Source organism: Rattus norvegicus, chromosome 20 (genome assembly GCF_021556685.1).
Source record: "Rattus norvegicus strain SHRSP/BbbUtx chromosome 20, alternate assembly SHRSP_T2T, whole genome shotgun sequence".
Classification (NCBI taxonomy): Eukaryota; Metazoa; Chordata; class Mammalia; order Rodentia; family Muridae; genus Rattus; species Rattus norvegicus.
In genome coordinates, this window is record NC_141553.1 from 5,403,244 (window position 1) to 5,426,465 (window position 23,222).

Below are 23,222 nucleotides of genomic sequence, written 5' to 3' on the forward strand. Positions count from 1 at the left end.
GGCTGAAGGCCCTTAGGGCAGCCAAACCCAATGAATGAACCTCAAGTGTCTCCGAGGTTCAGAGATCAAAGAAAGGCAACGCAGGAGAAACTTTACATTGTTACCGTTTTCCCAGTGCACATTTTGTAACTAGACATAGTTTATGCAACTTTGTGCCATTTTTATTGGTAACATTTACACAGGACTTTAGAATACTATTCAGTAAGCTTGACAAATAATATACAGTCTTATAACTCACAGCCCATCAAAATGTGGTTTTCTCTATACACATAAAAATCATACGTGGGGGGCATGAGGAGTGACACTGTCTAAGGGATGATTGGGAATAACAGAGGAGGGAAGCAGGGCTTGTGGGTGAACATGGCCGAGGTGCCGGACAAACGTGCATCAAAGTGAATTTACAAAATCCAATACTACCTACAAGGACCATGCTCCAACGAAAATTTATTTTAAAAGAGATGTGAGGGCTAGAGAGATGGCTCAAGGGTTTAGAGTATTTGCTGCTTTTGCAGAGGACCTGAGTTTAGTTCCCAGCATTCTTTTGGGTGTCTGAAATTGCCTAGAACTCCAGATCCAGGGTGGAATGTCTCTTCTAGAGTCCCCGGGCATCCACGTGTGCACACCCACACGCAAATACACATAGTTAAAAATACAATGCTCAAAACAGAGAACTACGCCCAACGACCTGCACAAGGAGTGCGCTGTGGACGTAGCCCACTTGACCACTAATTTTATGTTACAGAATAAGCATGTCTGCTCTAAGATGTCTAAGAAAATGAGTTAAATAGTACATAATCTTTTAAAATATTTATTGCTTTTATTTGTCTGAATATGTGCATGCCTGCATGAGTTTATGTGCGCCACACATAAAGGTGGGGGGGGGGGGCGGTGCGCCCAGGAATTGGAGTTCCAGGCTCCCATGTGAGAGCCCCATCCTCTGCAGGAGTCACAGCCCTTAACCACTGAGCCATCCCTCCAGCCTCCGCATGCTTTCCTATTTCTGACTTCTTTGAGCTCATCTTTGCTTTTAATTTTAAATTTCTTTTTAAGTGTGTGTGTGTGTGTGTGTGTGTGTGTGTGTGTGTGTATACGCGCGTGTATGTGCTGTGCCCTCAGAGGTCAGAAGAAGGCGTCAGAGTCCCTGCAGCTGGAGTTACAGCTGATTATGAGCCGCCATGCCACGTGGGTGCCGGGACCTGAATTTGTGTCCTCGACAAGAGCCGAGCGCTCTTCTCTGCTGAGCCAGCTCTCTGCCCCTCACCCCTGCTTTGATTTCTGTCTGTAGCTTTTCTTTACTATTACCGACTAGAGGTCTGCTGTAAGAACTTACAGCAGATTCCTCACAGCACGCTTTCCTATGGAGCTGCCTGCAAGTTGTGCAGGGGACTTTGAGGTTCTTGTGAGTCATTGCCTATGTAGGGATGGGCTTTACATGTGTGGCTGCCTCTGGGTCACCATGTACATGTAAGTATCTCTTCTCCCTTGATCCTGTTCATAATTCCAATGAACTCAAAGATCACAAGAGAAACCTTGCCAACCAAATCAGTGGACCTCTGGGTAAAGGTCTGTTGGAGCCAAGGACGTAAAGCTGGAGGGAAGACATACTAAGAAGACTGTTGCTTCTGTTTCTGCAGCTGTGGGGATGAACTAGCATGGCCAGGGCCCCAGGGGCAGATGGGAACTTGGTGCAGGCAAAGGACACAGTGACTCCCCTTCCTCACGCAAGCCTCTGCTTGTTTTTAAGGCTTCTCAGCTGTGGCCAACTCGGCCTGATGGCCCAGGATCATCTCTCTTACTTAACATCATCTGGTTACAGAATTAATCATGAATACAAAGATATCCCCACAGATACCTGGGTATTAACAAGAGGCTAACCTGGACCCTCAAATCTGGTCACTACATTATCTAAAGGGAATGTTCCCCTTATTCCACCAACAAGTGGGTTCAAGTACAGAGACTCTGCGATTGCCTTAGTACGTTTGCCTAGAAAGAGATGAGCACTCAGTGAGGCTAAAGCTGGAGCCAGCTCCTCTTTCACTGTGTCCAGGCAGGTGCTAGGGTGTCCCTTCCCACCCCTCCATAGCCTTCGCCTCTTTGAAGTGCAAGGCTTACACACTCATCTCAGGAGGACAGAAGAGCTGGTCCCAAACGTGTAGGAGCTTGTGGCCTCCACAGAGTGCAGAAAACCCAGGATTCTACAGACAATAGCATCCACAATGGTTGCTGAGACTTAATCCTCAGACTCACACACTTAACCTGAAATAGTCACATAAAAGGGCAACGAACTTGGAAAACCCAGTAGTTTGGGGAAGAAAGATACTTTTCTAAGTTACAAAAACTCCTTTTGACATGAGACTGAACATTCTCACATTGAAAAATATTTTAAGAATAACTGAGCTACCCAGACATTCTCAGGTGTGTTCAGTGTCCCCAAACTTCCTTTAGAATACAAAGGTTACTCAAAAGAAGAGGAAATCTGGATAAGGCACCGAGCGCTCCTGTAGGGGCGGGACAGGTCCTCACAGCTCTGTGCTCCTACTGGTAACACTGGGGCTTCTGCCCAAAGCGAAGAACACAAAAAAACAGTTAACTCATGATGCATGCAAGCCCAAGAAAGTAACTGGGTGTCGGGATTGGAGAAGCACGTGGAAAGGAATAAATTCAGGGGAGACTTTCTGCTCACATAAGCATAGGAGAAAAAGTCTGACTCGGAATGCCCTTCTCCTCAGGCATTCCCTCAGGTCCACTCTGAGCAGAGCCTACAGCAGCTCCAGGGAGTTCCCCTAGCCTCTTCCAGGCCTCTCAATACAAAGTCTGCAGCTGGCAACTGTGACGTCATCACAGGGGAATTTTCTGATTGGTCTGTCGGGTTTGGTTTGAGTGTAAGATCTCCTGGGCTGGATCCTCACAATCTCTTGAAGACTCAGGAGAGCAGCTACAGAGACCACCCAGAGAACAGAGATGCCGCTCAGCAGAGCTCTGATTTTGGGGGTCCTCGCCCTGACCACCATGCTCAGCCCCTGTGGAGGTCAAGACGACATTGAGGGTGAGTTGTACAGCTGAGGGATGCCTGGAGTTGGGAAATGGGAAATCTACAGAAGAGGGAGATACAAATTGGCTAAGATATAAATCCTCAATATTAGACAATCTAACAACTGTGCGATCCCTTCTTCGGAGGCTCTGGTTGGCGAGCACAGCTCATGATCCGCCAAACCATGGTTCTACCAGTGGACCCAGTTAGGGAAGGATGGAGGGCTCTGACAGGTGGGGTTGTCTCAGAATTTGGGGGTGTTTCCACGAATGAATGGTTTTCATTACTAGAATGTATGCGAGTTTCCGAAGCCTTTATACCTGTAGTGTGTTCTAAGGAAAACACTTCCGTGAATCACGCACACAAAGGTACAGCAAATGCAGTGTACCCCTTTGTGTATACAGCAAACCCCTTTTGTTGGGGCTTACACAGGACCCAAGCAAGCGCAAGCTACGGGAGCCTGTGGCCCTCTGCCTGCGTTGCCTCCCTCCCTCCACACTCCGCTGACATTCCGTCCCCTCTCTGGATCCCCTCCTTAATGCCACAATGTTTTACAGACCTGAATAGGAACTTTGTGAAATAGCAGTTGAAAAGTTAAATGTTTGAAACAGGAAGTGAAAGGAGTTGAGCACCCTAGTGAAGGGGCATGGCTGCTCTCTTTCCAGCTTTGTTGGAAAGGAGAAGTCTAGACTCCGACTCCAGGCAGGTTGGCTTCTTTGTCCCCAATTTCCTTCTTCAGTGTCACACTAGGGTGCCCCAATCGGGTGTGAGCAGGCACAGTGGGCGCGGTTCTGAGGAATCACAGAACTGGAGGGCTATGTGAAAATATTCCCATTTCTCTTTAACTTAAAAGGAAAAAAGGTGGAAATTTCAAGGCCTGAGAAAAAAATGCTTTGATTTTATTTTAGCCTACATTACATTTTTCTTATTAATATGACTTTTAACATTCTCATCAAGTAAGGGTCCAAAGCTAAATGCATGGGGCACATAGGTCATTGCTGACCCCGACTGTCATAAGGTTCTGCCACCTGTCAGTCATCCCCAACGTCTCCATGGGCCTCAAAACTAGCAAGCATCACTCAACGCTCACTTTGTAAAGCGTTTGCTCAGCTAGGAAGTCGGTGCTGAAGTATATCAAACCTGCTGCCTGCCTCTAGGGAGTGGGTCAACTTGTGAGGTAGGCAGATCAAGGGCAGGAAGCAGAAAGGCCATTGTGTGTGTGTGTGTGTGTGGAGGGGGAGGGTGGACCCAGCTGAGGGCAGAACTATAGCAGCAGGAGGCAGTGTGGAGTCCTCAGTGACACTTGTGGCTCAGGATAAGCGCCCACTGAAGTGCACACTGTGTACATTCATGGTTGGAAAAGAAGTCGAAGAGGTTTATTAACAATGGATCAGGGAGTTTTTGAAGGAGACTTTGAGGGAGAAGTTGGCTATGGGGGTTGCAAATAACACTAACCAAGACAGCCACACTGGGAAGGGTCAGAGGAGCAGTCGAACGTGAATAGACAGAGGGTCTGGGGGGTCACAGTGCAGTTGGAAGCCGATTAATTAAAACTGAACAGAACCCTCCAGAGTACAGGAGGGCTTCAGCAAACTGAGCAAAATGACAGCCACCTTCATTTCTGTGAGGAAAGGAGACACTCCCACCCCGCCATCATTAGGGCCGTGAGAGGATGGGCCCTAGTTTTGGTTGGCAGTCGCTTGTGCAGAGCTGACCGTAACTCGCCCACAGTCCTCACAGCACCTTATGTGCACGCTGTCTGTCGACTGGAACCGCTGTCCTGTTCACCAACCTTGGTGACTATGGCGGCCAGGTCTGGCTGGTGAATTACTCCCTGAACAGCACTAAGTCCGACATTTGCTGACCTCAACAAATGAAGGAAGAAAGATACAAAACCTAAAAACACCAGAATCTGTGCCTTGCCGGTATTTACTTGACGATGGTGTTTACTTGACATCCTTTGGGTCCGTTGTCTGCACTGGCGGCCCTTCTCCGTGGCGGCTCACACGTGCTCACTGCCTGAGGAAAACGCTTTAATTCAACACGAGTCTGCGAAAGAACATTGGTATTGATTTAGAAAAAGAAATAAGAGGCGAGGTTTTACAGAAGCATGAAATCCAATAAAGTCTCGTTTATTCCAGAAGAAATCAGAAGACCATCCCGTGGTCCCTCAGCTAAGGCAGGAACTTTAGACGGAACAGTCTCCACATGGTGCCGCTGTTCTCTTTCTATAAGTTTCTATGTGCTTTTCCTGGGTCAGAATAAATGAGAATGCCTCCTTGTGTGGAAAAGGCCCCTTGTTTTTGAAGGAAGAGAAAATGTAATAGGATATGTTAATAACTGATGGGAGATCAATTAGACACAAAACCTAACCAGAGAAGGAAATCTGATGACTGAACCTTTGCAGACAAAGCTTCCTCCCTCCACTCAGCTGTAAGCTACTTGGTCTGAGCCGTCTGTGTACCAAAGAGTGGACAAGGCAGTCAGGATAGCAGAAATCAAACATGCGGCATCCCACCGTTGTGCGGCTCGTGTCACAGAGGGAAAGACAGGAGTGTAACTCACACTGAGAGTGGTAGGGAGGCGCGGGTGGTGGAAATGTATCAAAAGCAATGACGTTCGTGGTACTCGTCAGAGCACTTTCTATCCGTTTGTTTTAAAATATTCTTTTCCTCTTCCTGTTTCCCACTTTCCCACCGTCCACCTAAATTCCTCAGCCGACCACTTAGGCTCCTATGGTATAACTGTGTATCAGTATTATGAATCCAAAGGCCAGTACACATTTGAATTTGATGGTGACGAGATATTCTCTGTGGACTTGGATAAGAAGGAGAACATCTGGAGGATCCCCGAGTTTGGACAACTGACAAGCTTTGACCCCCAAGGTGCACTTCAAAATATAGCTATAATAAAACACAATTTGGAAATCCTGATGAAGAGGTCAAATTCAACCCCAGCTGTCAATGGTACGTGCTCACCACCCTGCTCACTCCTCCCTTGCCTGGGGGTGAGGGGATGTGATCAGGATGTAAATGGTCCTATAAAACCCTCTTCTTTCCAAGGAGCACCCGGATCTCTTCATCACTGGAGACTCATCCCCTCTCTTCTTGTTGTTTTTAAAGATTTATTTATTTTATGTATCTGAGTACACTGTAGCTGTCTTCTGACACACCAGAAGAGGGCATCAGATCCCATTACAGATGGTTGTGAGCCACCATGTGGTTGCTGGGATTTGAACTCAGGACCTCTGAAAGAGCAGACAGTGCTCTTAACCGCTGAGCCATCTCTCCAGTCCACCCCTTCTCTTCTTAAAAATCACACATTTCATGTAATATACAACTCACTATTCCCACAATGCACTCCTTGACTCTTTTGGGAAAGCCCTGACAGTCATCCTACCTAACTCCCTAGACAGAGGGGCACAGGGATCAAGTAGAGTGCACATTAGCTCCAAGCAGAGGGATCGGGCTCTTTGACTTTCATATGTGTAAGTCTTGTCAAGAAGGCTCTCTCACTAGACAGTGCAAGGCTTCAGGGAGAGAAGCTCCCATCAGCCTGGCATCCAGACCATTTCCTTTGCAGAGGTTCCTGAGGCGACCGTGTTTTCCAAGTCCCCTGTGCTGCTGGGTCAGCCCAACACCCTCATCTGCTTTGTAGACAACATTTTTCCTCCTGTGATCAATATCACGTGGTTGAGGAACAGCAAGTCAGTCACAGAAGGCGTTTATGAGACCAGCTTCCTTATCAACAGTGACTATTCCTTCCACAAATTGTCTTACCTCGCCTTCATCCCTTCCAACGACGACATTTATGACTGCAAGGTGGAGCACTGGGGCCTCGACGAGCCGGTTCTAAGACACTGGGGTGTGTATGAGCTCTGCCACTTCTGGCACTTTCTCATTCACTGTCACCTCTAGAACAGCATGTCTTCTGGCTTCTAGTGACCAAAACTCACTTTCCACTCTTAAAGAGTTTCTAGGGCTAGAGTTCGTGTCATCCCATTAGCCCAGCCTCAGAGACCACGTAGGTTAACTCTCTCCCTCACCCTGGCCCTGTCTTATACATACATGAGTCCCCTCTGACTCCAAAGCTTCTCTTTCTCAGAACCTGAGGTTCCAGCCCCCATGTCAGAGCTGACAGAGACCGTGGTCTGTGCCCTGGGGTTGTCTGTGGGCCTCGTGGGCATCGTGGTGGGCACCATCTTAATCATTAAAGGCCTGCGGTCAGGTGGCTCCTCCAGACACCCAGGGCCCTTGTGAGTCACATCCTGGAAAAGAAGGTAAGGGTTTGTGTTTGTGGGAGACAAAGGCACCACACGGGGGAGGGGAACGAAGGGGAGACATGAAAATGTTGGAACTTTGCTGGAGCCTCTGGAACCCATCTTTCGTGTGTTTTGTTGTAGGTGCGTGGCCCTCTACAGGGAAGATGTGGTGTGCGGGGTGACCTGGCACAGTGTGTTTTCTGGCCCAATTCATCGTGTTCTTTCTCTTCTCCTGGTGTCTCCCGTCTTGCTTTTCCCTTGGCCCCGAGGCTGTCCCGCCTCACAGCCCACACACCCTTGGAATTCTCCCCTGATCTGAGTTTTGTTTTTGGCATCTTCCAAGGCGAATCTACTATAGACTCTGAGACCCTGATCAATGCTCCACCAAACCAATAAACCTCTTATAAGTTGTCTTCTTTGTTTTTTCTGTCTTCCATTTTGGAGCTTACTGGAGCCAGGCCCATGTAATCCTGTGTCACAGGAATAACCAAATGCAGCCCAGAATGCTTTGGTCTTAGCCAAGGTTGAACTTTCAAATTTTTTTTTTGTTCCCAGCCTTGACCACTCTCATCTGTCTCCAGTCAGGTTCAGGGAGGTAGGGTGTGAAATCTGCCTCAGTGTACACTTGCTGTAAGGAAACACCAAGGCACAGTAATCCAGCACTCCAGAGACAGAACAGGAAATTCCTACAAGTTTGAGGCCAGCCTGGTCTGCACAAGGCGAGCTGGAGCTATACAGGAAGGCCCTGTCTACAAAATTACAGAACTTTAAATCTCAAAAGTGATAAAACTTTTAAGAAATGTTATCAAAAGTCAAAATTGTTCTCAAAACACATGGACTTGTCAAGGTGACACCTCTTGTGTCTCTGAGGTAATTTCCAGAGACACATATGTGAAGTAGCAGGAGCAACCTGAATAAGCAGCAGCATCTTGTGGGCTGGGTCAAAGAGAAAGTGAGCCAGCCCTCATCTCTGTCTGCATCCTGATTGTGAATGCAATGTGGCTGAACACCTCATGTTCCCCCTGCCTACCCTGCCATCATGGACTGTGCTCCCTCAAACTGTAGCCCAAAGAAAATCCTTCTCCCTCCCTTCCTCCCTCCCTCCTCCTCCCTTACCTCTTCCCTGCCTGCCTCCCTCCTTCCTTCCCCTTTCCTTCCCTCCCTTCTTCCCTTTTTTCCTTCCTTCCCTCCTCTCTCTCCCTCCCTAAGATGCTACTGTCCTGTATCTGTCACAGCAGCAGAAGTAACTCCTACAGTGACAGAGTTTACCCCCCAAGCTGAGATGACAGGATCCTATAGGCCCACAGCTGGTTATGTGGCCCATTGTTAACCAAAACTTTGCTATGTGGTGCATGGCTATGACTATATTCTAGATTTTGATAAAATATATGGATAATTAATAAAATAATATGTAGTACAGAAAGCTTTGAGTGTGTGATGGTAACATGGGCATGTCCTCTGTTCTTACAACAAGAAGAGAAGAATCTTCGAGGCAGGAAAGGAAATGGAGGTCTTTAGGTTTAGATTCTTCAAAACCTCCTTTAATAAGGGATTTTTTTTTCTTTTCTTTTTTTCGGAGCTGGGGACCGAACCCAGGGCCTTGTGCTTGCTAGGCAAGCGCTCTACCACTGAGCTAAATCCCCAACCCCTAATAAGGGATCTTAAGTGCTATGACCGCCCTCCTAGCCCACCACTTACCAGAGGCAGTGGAAAGGAAAGGTTGACAGGGCAAAGAGAGATGTGGACCTGTTTAGAAATAGTTCTTTGGGGTGAATCCAATCTGCATTGGATTGATATTATAGAAATCAGAAATGGTGGTTCAATCCTGAGTCCTGGAAAGCAGCAAGAAGCCACTAGAATAACATAAATTCTTTAATGTGTTTCTCAATTCTAAGTCACAGCACATGATGATCAGCAAAGAAGGCAAAGTGAACCAAAGCCACAGCATTGCCCACTGTCTGTTGGGCTATACTTAAACTCTTTCCAAACATCAGGTGTCTCCTCAAGCATCTGCTCTAGAAAGCATCACATGCCCTTTTCCCAGGCAGCTTCCAGAAAAACACATGTGTGTTCTTCTCAACAAAACATCCCGCACAACTGCCTCAGCAAAAACATCCTCTCATAAGACAGTTTCCAGAAAAATATCACAGGACGCAACTGACTCTCCAAAGAAACCAGAGATTTTCACCGCAGAGATCAGTTATAAGAGCATCAGAAAGGGACGATAGTGCAAATACCTGGAGTAAATATTGAGTACAAGGGAGGGAACAGAAACCACAGGCGTCCGGGGGCCAGACAGAGGTGAGCGCCTCACTTTCTAAATGACTGTAGATGCTATGCCCATTTCCCTGCAGCACAAAAGAATGCTGTGGTGAATGTTGCTAAAGATATCTCTAGGCAGATTAGCCCAAACGGGACTTAGAGAATCCCCTGTAGATACTCCTGTGTCTTGGGAGCAACACAAACTCACCCCCAAGACCTGTGTCATTATTCCTCCTAGTGACGGAAGCATGGGCTTGTGGTGTCAAACTCTCAGAGAGTCAAAACAGTTTAGAATCTGTAGCAGCAACTGTGGACACAGCATCCTCTACTGTCCCTACTGATACCACTATCCCCAATATCCCCCACGGTCCCGACTGTACACAGTCCACGCTGTCCCCAACGTGGCTTAGGTATAACAGGAAGCTCTGCTTCTAATGTGGTAGAGGAAACAGCAGATTATGAGGGGTTAGCATTAGCAATGTTGCTTAAGTGGACTGGCAAAATGGCAGCCACTGCCACTGGGAGGTCTCCTGCCTTGATCCCAGATGCAGTTTTGGTTTTGCTTTGTACTTTTCGTGTATATTATCTTGAAAAAGTTTTAATAGGAAACCAGACAATTTTCTTCTGTTAGAGAAGACTTCTGAGTTGGCTGTCCATTCAGAGAGTTTGTGGATAGAGGTAGAAAAAGGCTCATGCTTGGTGAATGAGAACAGGAATGTCCTGCATCATGAAGTCCGGAAGCAAACTAGGCCAGAAGGTAAACTGTCACACAGCCCTGCTTCTAGGGGCCTGAAAGAGCAGGAAATGGCACAGGTACAACAGCCAAGTGCACCATCAGGCATCTTCAACCTTCCCAGCTTTGTGCAGCCTATGCCTGCTAACAATGGCGGACAGGCTTATAATGAAGTGATCTGGAGACCAATGCAAAGCTCAGATTTAAAGCATTTTAAAGAGGCTGTAGTACTGTATGGCTTACATTCCTCCTTTGTCAAAAAATGCTAAATAACTGGGCTATACAGCATACGGCTATCCCACAAGACTGGAAGGGATTGGTGTTGGCTGTTCTAGAATCTGATCAACAATTACAAGGTTGCCGTGGTGGAGGCACAAAGCCACAAGACTAGCACAACATAATTTGGCAAGGGGAATAAATATTACTAAAGACCAGCTGCTTGGTGAAGGGCGTTATGCTGGCTTAACTTTCCCTGGAGCTCAGTTGAATCACCTCAAGAAAGAAAACACCACACAATCTTAGTTTAACATCAACAGATAACACAATCGCTGGGTGCAGAACCTAGCATCCTAATTTCACCAACTAGTCTAAGTTAGAAATCTTCCAGTGGTGGGTCCTGGTGATCTACCACCTGAACTAACAGTCTCTGGTATCTTACATTGTGTCTGCCTTGCTCCTGCAGTCCAAAAACAAGTTCCTCTCTCCAGCATTCCCTCTTCCTCCCCAGACTCAGAAGTCCCACCTCCTCATCTCCCAGTGATTGGTTTCTTGTCTTTATTTAATCAATTAGGGGGAAATTCCACTATAGAGACCAAGCAGGTTCTGGTCACTATAAGCCACAAAGGCTTCCAGGGTATTGCAGCCACTGTGGAAAGGGCAAACATTGATCAACAGACTGCTGGTCTAATAGAGCCATAAGAGGTAACCTCTTGATATTAGCTGTTGATCAGTCAGGAGGTAGCAAGGAGGCAAGAAAATCAAAATTAGATATTTCTGATCTTATACATGCTACAGAAGGAAGTGCAGCTTTGGATCTGGCTACAGATATCTCTCTTACATTATCCTCAAAAGTTGAATGTTGCAAGTTAAGCACTGGTGTGTATGATCCCTTATCTTCAAGGACATTGGGAATAATCTTGGGAAGAAGTGGGTTAACTTCTCAAGGACTTATTGTGCACCCAGGTACAGTAGATGGGGATAGCAAGGAAGAAGTAAAAATTATGGCATATGTGATAAAGGAGATGCAAATTGATGCAGGGGGTAGAATTGCTCAACTGTTGTTGTTTCCTTACGTCAAGGGCAAGACCACTTCAGTAGAAAGAACAGGAACATTTGGGAGCACTGGAAATCATGTGTTCTGGCAAGCAATGGCCAATGATCAGAGACCCAAATTAATGATACAAATGAAGGTGTTGACATAGAAGGTTTGGTGGATACTCTTGAAATCCAGATTGGCCACTTCTGAAGATTTACACACAGTTTATAGGAATTGGTAAGTTATTACAAATAACACAAAGTGTTCAATGGATTACCTGTGTGGGATCAGAATGGCAAACAGAGAAGTTGAGACCTTATGTGGCTGACATACCCATAAATTTATGGGGAAGGGATCTTTTACAACAATGGAGTACTCAAATAAATACTCCTGCAATTCCAGGGACAGCAAATAAGGAAATTAGAGGTGATGTGGTAGATGCTCCTGGGGAAGGTATTGATACGGGTGATTGAGAACTACTGAAAGCTGTGCCCATGGTCAACAAACAGGAATTTCCAAATTTATAAAAGGGGCCACTGCTGACATTCCAACTTGTAGGATTTAAAGGGCAGAGAGTTCAGTTTGACTAATGGAAGTGCAATGGAGAAGAGAAAAATAAAGGTAGCAACATCACTATTTTCATCTGGGAAGGGGGATGAGAGGCATGGGCCACACATAAGGGAAAAATGGGGAGATCAATGGACTGCACTAACTGGCAGATCATAAGGTGAGCTGTGAGTCAGGCAGCGCTGTAGAAGGTGAAGTGACTTCAGCCACAAGCTCATACTCTAGAGTAACTAGAGTATCTAGAGTAAGGTTCAGGATCTTTACGCCCCAAAAAAAGTGCAGCCAAATCCAGTGGGGCAATTCCTGGGGAGCAGAACTGAATGAGGGGATGCTTTGGTTCTGTAGAGGAACATGCATGCAACAGGACAGACAGCACACACTGTAGAGACACCCTGCCAATCACATGGAAGAAATTTACTACCTAAAATTTTAAATGAAACTGCCATATAATCCTGCAATCCTGCTTGTGGGCAGATATGCAAAAATATCAGTATATTAATAAAGAGATATCTGCAGCCCATGTTTACTGTAACAATAGTCACAATATCTAAATCATGGAAACAACCTAAATTTCCATGGATAACAAAATATGATGTATGCGTGTGTGTATGCGTGTGAGCATGTGTGTGTGTGCACATGCATGTGAGCTTGTGTATGTGTGTACATGTCTGTGAGCATGTGTGTGAGCATGAGTGTGGGTGCATGTGTGTGAGCATGTGTGTGTGAGAAAGAGAGAGAGAGAGAGAGAGAGAGAGAGAGAGAGAGGGAGAGAGAGAGAGAGAGAGAGAGAGAGAGAGTGTGTGTGCGAGAGCCTTCATTTTCAGCAACATGCATGAGGCTGAAGGGCACATGGGAAATGAAATAAGCCAGCATGGAAAGACAAGACTGCATGAACCCACATGTGCAACCTTAAAAAGTCAGAGATAGGATGTATAATGGTGGTTCCCAGGGCAGATGGTGGAGAACAGAGGGAGAAGGAAAGGAGAGATGTCAGTCAAAGGTTGGAAATTTTTGGCTAGATTGAAAGGGTAATTTCTAGAGATCTATTATGCAACATACTAGCACTGCATGTATGAAAATTACAAGAGCATATTTCAAATGTTCTCACAACACACAAAACAAAAAACATGTGAGGTAATGGGTAGTATTTCTGAACTATTTACTCACCTCCTTAAGTGAAATATTCCATGATAATCAGGAAATTCAAAGTCGTCAGCAAATAATACTTAGCTCACAGTAGTGATTAAATCTCCATGGCTTAATTCAGTAAAAAAAAATTATGTTATTCAAGAGCCTTAGGCTGTGGAGCATGTAACTTCCCACACACCATCACTACAGTGATGACGCCATATTTGTGGCAGCAGGAGACAATGCAGTCATGGTACACACCCCGTGTACCACCATTGGCTGGTCTAGTCTCCTGACCCGACTTAACAGTAGAGGAGCCTTGGATTCTCCCAGCTATTTATATAATCAATTATACAATTGATAACCACCACTGTTCAAAAGCACATTTTGATGTTTGTTTGTTTGTTTGTTTGTTTGTTTGTTCGGGACAGGGTTTCTCTCCATAGCTCTGGCTGTCCTGGAACTCTATGTAGACCAAACTGGCTTTGAACTCACAGAAACCCTCCTGCCTCTGCCCCCTATGTGCTTGTGATGTTCTTTAAGGCTAAACGCCCAAAACTGTTGATTTGTTGTTTCTAGTCACCCGTACATTGTTCTGCAAACTAAGACTTAGTTCTTTTTTTTAGCAAACTTTTTTGTAAATGTTGTTTGCTACTTATTAAATCATCAATTAAGGTTATACTGCCCAATGAATTGTGTGTAATAAATAGTTGTTTCTATACAATTGTCATGATCCAACCCTAAGAATCCCCCGGCCTGTGGTATGACAGTGTTGGACTGTAAGCGAGTCTTCAAATGTACTCTACTCTTCTCCTCTCTGTGTTTCAACCTTGGTGTCTCCCTAAACTCCGATTACTCCTAATCTTGATTCCTTTCTTTGCAAGACCAAGAACAAAGTTTTCTACAGAAACTTCATGGAAAACCCAGCATGAGTTGTTCCCCAAAAAAAGGAGGTCCTTCAGTCAATTTGAAAAGAAGACAGCACCTAGTGTCCTGTAATGTCAGAACAAATGATCACGAGGGACAATGACAAGTCTTATAACTGGGATCAGGGGCTAGAGAGACACTCACAAGCCAAGAGCACTGGCTGCTCTAGCGGGGAGCCTGAGTTTGATTTTAAGGACCCACATGACAGCTCACAAACATCTGTAACTACAAATCCTGGGAATCCCTCTTGCGGCCTCTGTGGGCAGTGTGTGTGTGTGTGTGTGTGTGTGTGTGTGTGTGTGTGTGTGTGTGTGAGAGAGAGAGAGAGAATGTCTGTGTGCATGCGTGTGTGCACGTGTGTGTGTGTGTGTGTGTGTGTGTGTGTGTGTGTGTGTGTACATATCTTGTTCTGGAAAAACTCAGACTACAACCTTGGAGAGCAGAACCCCAAGTGCAGTCTGTATACCCCATAATGTCCCTGGCTGACAACCTGCATTGCACCCTGAACCACAGAAGATAAAAGGAGCTGCTTTCCATTCTGACTCTGTCCATGCATGGAAATCCTGCCAGTGTCTTTTAGACAAAGTATGTGAGTGAGGGCCTGCTCCTCAGAGGTGTGGTCTCCAGGATCTCAGGAACAGGCTCACCTGTGTTAATGAAAGGAAAACCTGAAGGTGTGCTCCGACCCTCAGGGCTGGAACCATATGAAAGGGGCCACCATGTGGTGACTTCCCTAGGGACAGGTAGAGAATGGCGCTAAGATCCAGAAGTCAGTGTTCACAGGTGACAGGGGCTCCATCCCCTAAGAATTTCAGCTCAGCAGTGACACCATGTGCCCGTGTAATCATGGTGTGCATGTGAGCTGGAGCCTCCAGTGAGGGGGACCAAGACCCACAGATGACTGTCCCACTTCTGTTGGGTTTCACATTAGTTCTACTTCTCATTGCTCTGCCAAAACACCTGACAGGACCTACAGGAGTCACTTAAGGAGGTACAGCTTGTTCTGACTGAGAAAGTCTGTGGCAGAAATCTAGAAAGCCTTCACAAATATGCTCAGAGATAGGTCTCCAAATTGACCAACAGCAAAATGTCAGAAGCCTACCAAAATCAACCTGGAGCTGTTGGAGTTTAAATCTCAGCCCGAGTCTGGACGAAGCACACCAAGCCAACATGGTTCCAAGTGGAAAGGTTTAATGAGAGAAGAAGAGTAGAAAAGTAGAGGAAAAGGGGCTGGCCATAGGCACATAGAGGGAATGGGGAGGGAATGGGGGAGAGAAGGGACAAAGGGAAGGGGGCAAGAGAGCAGAGAAGAGCAAGAGTAAGAGAGAGCAAGAGGGAGAGGAGGGGGCAAGCACCCCCCTTTATAGTCAGGCACAGCTGGCTGCTGCCAGGCAACTGTGGAGGTGGAGCTTAGACAGAACACCAACAGCAGCCACCCCTTATCCCTGTCCCCACAGTGAGGAAATCTGGAGATCTAGGGGTTCCATGAGGCTGATGGCTCCATGCTAAGGGTCTCAAAATTCATTTCCCCAACAACAGGGATGAACACAGTGGCAGCTGTTTGTGTCCTTGTGTACATGATAATGTTTTTCAGAGTTGCATCTGTTACCTAGGATTGGTCAGGAAGGATTTCTCTAAAAGTGTTAAAACATTGGTAGATATAAAACAGTCAGAAATGCACAGAAGATGAGACTTGAGGTAACAGGAAAGATACAGAAAGCAGAGATGCAAAAGAAACTTTGCAGAAGAAAGGACAAAGGACACAGAAGCAGACAGAGGAAAACACAGAGAAAAGGGCTCAGGGCAGTGAACCAGACACGAGAGACCGGGCAGGCACAGCACAGGGTGTGTACGCACACAGGAGATGCTGGGAAGGGGGACAGGGCAGATGCATGAATAGCTGAGGGGAGGTGACTGTCCTATCAGTTATGTGTCTAGTTACTTCTGAAACCAGAGTTTTCTTACACGTGGAAAGCTTTTGGTGCTGCTCATAGAAATTTGGAAAGTACCTGTCACTGGGCTCAAGGAAGTAGGCTCAGAAAAGAATATTCACATTTGGGCTGATGCAAGGATCAAGGTAAACACAGCAAGGAATGTGTGACTTCCCTTTTGTCTAGATAATCCTGACCCCAGACACCCCCAGACCCAGTGACTTTGGGGGGGGACTTGGTTTATTGCTTTGTTTTATTACTACCTGGTGTGATCACTTTGTCTTTGATCTGAGAACTGACCATATTCTTTAAATGCACCTAGATTGATATAAAAGCAGACATGGGGGAGGGGGAAGGCCACTTCAGCCTCCGCACTGGCTGGAGTCATGTTATCGTGTTGTTTAACTGTCTTTTTCTTTTTGATCCTTGCTCCCTCCCTTGAGACCTTGTTGACTGAGCAGGCTTGGCCACTTACAACAGCAACAGTCAAGTTGGCTTTTTATCATTTGCCACCACAAAAAGTGCTTTCAAGAATGAAGGTGAGCCTCAGTCAGTCAGTGTAACCGCAAAGGACACATGTGATACACTTAGAAGAGGTGGCAGCATCTGTCCCCACAGTTCTACCATGTTTACTTTCCCTGTCCTCACCAGCCTGAAGGAGGCTGGGGTGAGAACAGCAAAAGTCCTGAGCATGAGGATTCGACAGCTGGTGCTTGCCTCCTCTGCCTGCCCTTACATGGAGCCCAGGGCTTCCGGTTGCCTTTGTAGTAGAAACCACTACTTCCAGCCACAGTCTGGCTGGGTCACCTTGTCCCATACGACCCCCACCCACTGTGCTCAGTTACAGAGGTTCAGGATACACATAATTCAGAATGTGTTTAATTATGGAAAAGAGGCGAATGGTTTCAGCACATCTCTTCAGCAGCCTTCATGGGGCAGTGGAGACAAAGCCTTGGGTGTGCAACACACAAACAGTCTCTGGAATCAGCCCAGGGGCAGAGCCACAGACAAAGGCTTGGGGACTGGGGGAGCACAAGAGCTGAGCTGGGTGCACCAGCACCATGCTAGACTCTGAACCACAGAGTGGCAGGCAGGCTGGCACAGTCAAATTTTCAGGCCTGACCATGAGACAGTCTACGCACTCAAAACACTCTGAGTCACTGTAGGAGCCCTGTGGGAGAGAGGAGGAGCAGTCACAGGAGGGAGAGAGGGACCAGTCACTGGAATCCCATGGAGATACCCGACTCTTCTGAATCCCACAGAGTTAAAGACAGCTGGTGTCCCAGCCATGCTGCCACCTCCTCATGGCCTGTGCAGAGGTGTAAGCAGCTAAAGGGGGCACAGGGCCTCACAGGACACAAATGTGTGGGAAGTGGAAGAGAAGCCACCACCCTCCCAAGGAACACGGAAGGTCTGATCTTTGGGTAAGTTAGAAGGGTCTGTCTCTGCTGCAGGACCGTCAGCCTCCACATCCACTCTACATCCCGACACTGTCCACATCCACATCACAGTCTCCAATGTGGGGCACAGAGCAGGCAGCATCTTGGTGTCTAAACCCATGGCTCAGGCTCCACTCAAACAATGGTGGCAAACTCCTGATGGGGACAACCCCTGGAGCTTCTTATAGACACTGGCTGTGACACTCAACCACACAGCACAGACAACTGTAAACCAGGACTGGCCAGGCACAGCTGCCTCACACCATCCCCTCACACCCTCACCCCTGCACCACCCCGCAGATAAGAGCTGATAGATTGATTACCTGCTGGAGGAGGCCCCCGAGGCCCTGCAAAGGGAAGTCACATAGAGAAAGGTGTTGTTATAAACACAGGGGCTCACACAGCCCGAGAGGGGGGTGGGTCCTGCAGCTTAGTGGAGCTGTCCTCTCACCAACTGTGTTCACTAAGGCCCTGAACCAGCCCCCAAGTGGATGAAACTGCCACAGGAAGGAGGGAAGGCAAGACCCACGCTTCCTCATTGCCAGAAGCTTCCAGAAAGGAACCAGTGGGAGTGGTGGACAGGGACAGAGGTCACAGAATGAGCTCCAGGTCCTCCCACCCGCAGCCCAGCTCCCCCCTGCAGCAGAGCCCACTGCCCCCAGTCTCCCAGAGCTCCTCACCTTTCTGACTCTTGTGATGGATGAAAAGGCCAAGCCCGAGGAATATCACCCCCAGCACAAAGCCCCCGATGCCGCTCAGCATCTTGCTCTGGGCAGACTCGGACTGTGCCCCTGGGGAGCAGAGCCCAGTGTCAGCTTTTGTCCACAAGTCACAACAGCCCTGACTGAAAGCCCACAGTCCAGCCTGAGCCACGTGAGGTAAGGGAGCTTGGAGGACCCACTTCTGTGTTCTGACCCAGGGCCAGGAAGGGCCAGGAGCTCTGAGCACAGTGGTGGGGGAGGAGATATGTGGGTGTCTGCACCCCACAGACGTATCTGCAATCTTGAGCTAAACACCCAGTCATAGATATCACTGCAATTCCTCTGGGTATTAGGGATAAGTTCCAGGGAGCCAGTGTATGTGGTGATCTCCAGAACGGGGATCTGGGAAGGCAGGTCAGAGCTTTCCTGATCCCTGACTATGAGGCAAAAGATATGGTTCCCGTAGCTCTCAGCTCAGTAGTGGAAGCAGACCATGCAGGACAAGTGATGGGGTGGGTGACATTGGAGGGATGGGGTAACAACAACTAAAATTTCATGTCATGTGGGGCCCACAGTGAATGAAAAGTTTCCCTTACGCCACTCCACTGTGACAGGGCTCTCAAGGCTGGGGTGGTCAACATGGCAGGTGTACACATCTCCCCGCTGAGGCGTCATCTCCAGCATGACCAGGATCTGGAAGGTCCAGTCCCCGTTCCTAATAAGCTGTGTGGACACGACCCCCGTCGTCTCCTCCTGGCCATTCCGGAACCAGCGCACTTTGATCTGGGCTGGGTAGAAATCTGTCACTGAGCAGACCAGCAGGTTGTGGTGGTTAAGGGCCTCTGTCCTGGACAGGGAGATGGCCACATTGGGCTGCTCTAGGGTGACAGAAAAGACAGTGAGTGAAATGAGGGCTGTGTGGAGACTCCCCACAGGGAAGAGGCAGGGTGGGAATGAATGCCAGGTTCTAACAGTGGATAAAGATCAACCCCACAAATACAGATTTAACTCACTAGGAAAACAGTCGGCGCGGCCCTGTCCTTCTATAATATGAAATGTAGGGAAACAAAAGAAGCCGGGCAGTGATGCACTCAGGAGGTAGAGATGGGGGGATCTCTCTGAGGCCAACCTGGCCTAGAACAAGTTCTAGGACAGCCAGAAGCACACAAGAAATCCTCTTTGTAAACCCTCTGCGTAGTTTTTAAATTTATGGGTAAAAAAAATGAAGTATATTTTATTTACATAAAATAATTTTTTTCTTTTCTTTTTTTCAGAGCTGGGGACCAAACCCAGGGCCTTGTGCTTGCTAGGCAAGCACTCTACCACTGAGCTAAATCCCCAACCCCAAAATAATTTTTATTTATGCAAAAATATAAAAATAAACTTTTTCTAAAACAAACAGATAAGACAAAAGAAAAACTGATTCTGAGTTCAACTTAATAATTTTGGGGGAAATTGGAAAAATGACTGTAGTACGACATCCTTCCTTCCTCTCCTCAGACTGTGATATGCAGCTGGACAGACTGTTTCCCGACTGGCTTTGATATATTGTGCCTACCACTACCTCAGAAGCCTCCTTGCCGGGTGCTGCTCTCCCTTCACCTTGAAAACAGCATACACACTTCACGTATTTAATGAACTAGAAGCATGTTTTGGTCTCTCATCTTCTACTCTCTCTGACTGTTTTTCCCCACAGCCGAGGGCATTGATTCCTGGTGGCCATCACTGCATTCCCCTGCTGCGAGGAATCAGTTGCCAAACAAGGCCATGAGGAAAGCAAGCTTAACGCTAGCCATTAGTCATGTAGAACATTAAATCTGAACGCGATGCCTAACGTGACGCTTTCATTGGCGTCATGTGTAAGGCTCTGAGCGTATCAGGGAGTGGAAACAGAAAGGAGTCCCTCAGATTTTATATCACCAACTTTTAGTGTGATCCAAGTCAACACAGTCTACCTCAGAGAATGAGGAAAACGGCGGTGACGCCTTCAGGTCAGCGCCAGGCAGCAAACAGCCCTCAAAGGGACAACGGGGGGGGGGGGGGGGAATCGTGCAACAGAATGACGGGGATAACCACCCGACACCAAAGCTAACGGCTAACCAGCTTCCACACGGCCTTGGCGCTCACCCGCTCGCTCGAGCGCTCCATCCCTGCTTAGCCACAGCAGAGCGAGGGGTCAGAGGGGAGCTGGGCCACACAGGGCAAAGGTGAGGAAGGAGGGAGACTCCAAGGGGGCGCTCGCTCTGTGGTGCGGGGCAGACGGCAGGAAAGAAGCCATGGCAACTCCTCACGCCGGAACTCTGCTCCGTGTTCACCCACGGCCCCCACGGCCCCCACGGTCCCCCACGGCCCGCCGCGCTCCGGCGGGACCCGCCGCACTCACCAAGCCGTCTCAGGGAGGTGAGAGCCGCCGGCCCCTCGTAGTTGTATCTGCAGACCCTGTCCAGCTCGGCCCGCGTCTGCTCCAGGTACTGCTTATTCCAGTACTCGGCTGAGGGCCGCCCCAGCTCGGTCAGCGCGCGGTACTCGCCCAGGTCGCTGTCGAAGCGCACGTACTCCTCCCGGTTGTAGATGTGTCTGGTCACGAGCCGCATGCGCTGCGTCCCGTTGGTGTAGTAGCACTGGCCCTCGAACTGGTACACGAAATCCCCTGCGGACGGACACGGTCAGCCTGGGATACAGCGGGGACCACGGAGACCACATCGGCCCCACCCCGCGCCGGCGCTTCTCGCGTGGGGCGACCGCTCTCTTGGGGCCGCCAGGCCTCGGCGCCTCGGGACCCGCAGGCCCTGTGCCGCCGCCACTCGCACTTAGACGGGGTTTGGGACTCGCCCGTTCGGACCCCGCTTCCCCGGAGCTGGGCGCCTCCACCCTGTTTCACCCAGGTAAGGAAAAGCAAGGGAGGAATGGGCGACCCAGCTCGTCATCACAAGAATACTCCTCAGGAAACACAAACCGCGCATGGTGCGTTTGAAAAAAAGTTAGTCGGGTGGGTAGAAGGGGATGGGTCTCAGTGGAGTTGGAAGAGGGGGGTGAATATGACTAAAACTGTACGAAATTCTCAACGAACTAATAAAACTAGGATTGAAAGAAAAATAGAATATTCGGCTGTTTCTGCGACCCTGACCCGGCCCGGTGAGATTCTCTACAGTGTGCAAAAGGCCCTGACCTCGCCCATAGGGGCGCTCGTTCTCAGGAGAGCCCGACTGCAAAACAGACAAATGGGAATCCTGGTAGCCTCTGGGAACTGCCCGCTTGTGTGGGTCACTCCAGGCATCTTAAGGGTAACTGAAAGAAGGAAGCCACCTATGTGCACCGGCCTAGAGGGCTAGGGCTTTATATAAAGTACTCTCCGGTCTCTGAACTAGGACCCCCACCCCACCTCCCGAGTATGTGTCACTTATTTCCCTTCTAGGCCCAGCGTTTCCTTAGAAATTCAATTTACGAAGCCCGTGTCTGAGTCCTCGTTTCCATTTGACCAAAAAATTCAGATTCCTTGGCCACTGGCTTCTCTCAGAGTTAGCCGCCTAGAGTTCGCCTCTCTAAAACCTCCACTCCACCTCAGGAATTCTCCTCAAACACCAGGACCACAGACCATCGCTGGCTTGTTTCGCATTTCAGAATCTGACTTTTCCTCCAGACAGGATGCTAGGGGTGGGGAGTGGGGAGTGGGTATTGTAAACCCCGTTGTCTCTTCATGCACAGCCCCTTGCTCTGTCTTATCTTCGGTGGTAGATTTAAACTCTGCCTTCTACTTTTACCTGCCAGGCTCGCCCTTTGCGGCAAGCACCATCCTAACTTCTACATTAGAACACAGAAATGAGAATGAAGTCTCGCCCTCTCTCCAGAGAAAGGAAATCTATGGTAAAAGACTGTTGCAAAATCAGAATTTTGCCATTCCCCACCCCCACATCCCAGGGCCCCCAGGGCCCCTCAGAACCAGTCACCCACCCCAGAGTGCCCTGCACTTACTTGGGGAGTCTCTGCCCTCAGTCCCTGGGCTACTCAGCACCATCAGCACAACCACAGCTGCTGGGAGGAGGAAGCTGGGGGTCTGCAGAGCCATCTCTAAGGAACAGGTAATGGCAGTCACCAGGACTCACACCTGCTGTGCCCCCTTCAGAAAGCAAAGTTCTGTAGCCTAGAGTGCTCTGAAACCCCAAGTGTTAGGGTTGGTCCCAAGTGAGGAGCCAATCAGCACTGGAGCTGAAGCCTGTCATCTGTCTCTGGGCAGACTTGGTTTACAAAGGCTCTCTAAGCCGGGCACGTTCTGCTTCTTCAAGGAGCCTCACTTGATGAACATTGGAGGTGTCTGTTTCTCTCAGTTACAGAGTAAACCCTTCCAAACTGCAGACTGAATGTGTTTGGGGCTTAAAGAACCAAAAGAGAAAAGTATAGACAACTTTGGGATAATTCTTCAAATCTACTGTTCTTATACTTCGGGTTTTAGTGGGAGCGATGAGTGTGACGTGTACTGGGAGACAGAGGGAACATGTTTTGTTATAGCTGACCCTCTGGGGCACCTCAGGTGAGACAGCAGAGTTCTTAAGGAGTGGCTGAGCCTCTTTCTAATCCTGAGCTTCCCTTTGTAAAATGCTGGCTCATGCCCTTCCCTATGCAGGAGTCTACGGCATTCATGGTAATGCAATGAAATCACAGGAGAAGTTAACCAACCCAACTGTTCTCTAAGGAGTCTTCTGCTGTTTAAATCCTCTGCAAACACAACGTCAGCTAAGGAAAATGCCATAGCCTTTCGGGGCTTCCATATACTGCTGCCTAGAGTTTCAAGGACAAAGGGCTAATGGTATAATGCAGCAGCTTCAGGAAGGGACGTCCACAGGCTTGTCCCACTACACCAGCCCAAACCACAGCATCAGCAACGTGTCCTCCCAATGCATCTCTCCTCAGGTACACACTCCTGAGTCTCATTATCCATCAGCTGGAGTGGTGCCTGACAGATGACAATGACTAAACAATAAGTCTCTCT

General features: G+C 48.2%; 2 protein-coding genes across 3 annotated transcripts; one reads left to right on the forward strand and one right to left on the reverse strand.

Moving 5' to 3' along the window:
- Positions 1-2,907: 2,907 nt before the first annotated feature.
- On the forward strand, positions 2,908-7,703 carry RT1-Ba (RT1 class II, locus Ba). 2 transcript variants are annotated; one of them, XM_087598672.1, is made up of 5 exons: positions 2,908-4,719; positions 4,941-5,997; positions 6,614-6,895; positions 7,136-7,310; positions 7,434-7,703. In XM_087598672.1, exons 2-4 carry the CDS (start codon positions 5,964-5,966, stop codon positions 7,288-7,290), a joined length of 471 nt encoding a protein of 156 aa, XP_087454798.1. In that variant the 5' UTR covers positions 2,908-4,719; positions 4,941-5,963; the 3' UTR covers positions 7,291-7,310; positions 7,434-7,703. The 2 variants fall into 2 exon arrangements, with proteins under 2 accessions (XP_087454798.1, XP_087454797.1); XM_087598671.1 differs by having other exon boundaries at positions 2,908-3,046; positions 5,749-5,997.
- On the reverse strand, positions 5,040-22,369 carry RT1-Bb (RT1 class II, locus Bb; the record flags this gene model as incomplete). Its single annotated transcript, NM_001004084.3, is given in 8 exon segments — positions 5,040-5,050; positions 7,077-7,087; positions 17,239-17,266; positions 17,858-17,881; positions 18,215-18,325; positions 18,832-19,113; positions 20,619-20,885; positions 22,208-22,369. Coding segments are annotated over 6 exon segments (792 nt in total). The 5' UTR covers positions 22,302-22,369.
- Positions 22,370-23,222: the final 853 nt, after the last annotated feature.

What these genes read in the sequence shown, in the direction of transcription:
- RT1-Ba (XM_087598671.1), top strand. Translation starts at nt 2,962, where the DNA reads ATGCCGCTCAGCAGAGCTCTGATTTTGGGGGTCCTCGCCCTGACCACC. An exon ending in TTCAACCCCAGCTGTCAATG is followed by an intron (nt 5,998 to 6,613) that starts GTACGTGCTCAC and finishes TTTCCTTTGCAG; the next exon opens with AGGTTCCTGAGGCGACCGTG. An exon ending in GCCGGTTCTAAGACACTGGG is followed by an intron (nt 6,896 to 7,135) that starts GTGTGTATGAGC and finishes TCTCTTTCTCAG; the next exon opens with AACCTGAGGTTCCAGCCCCC.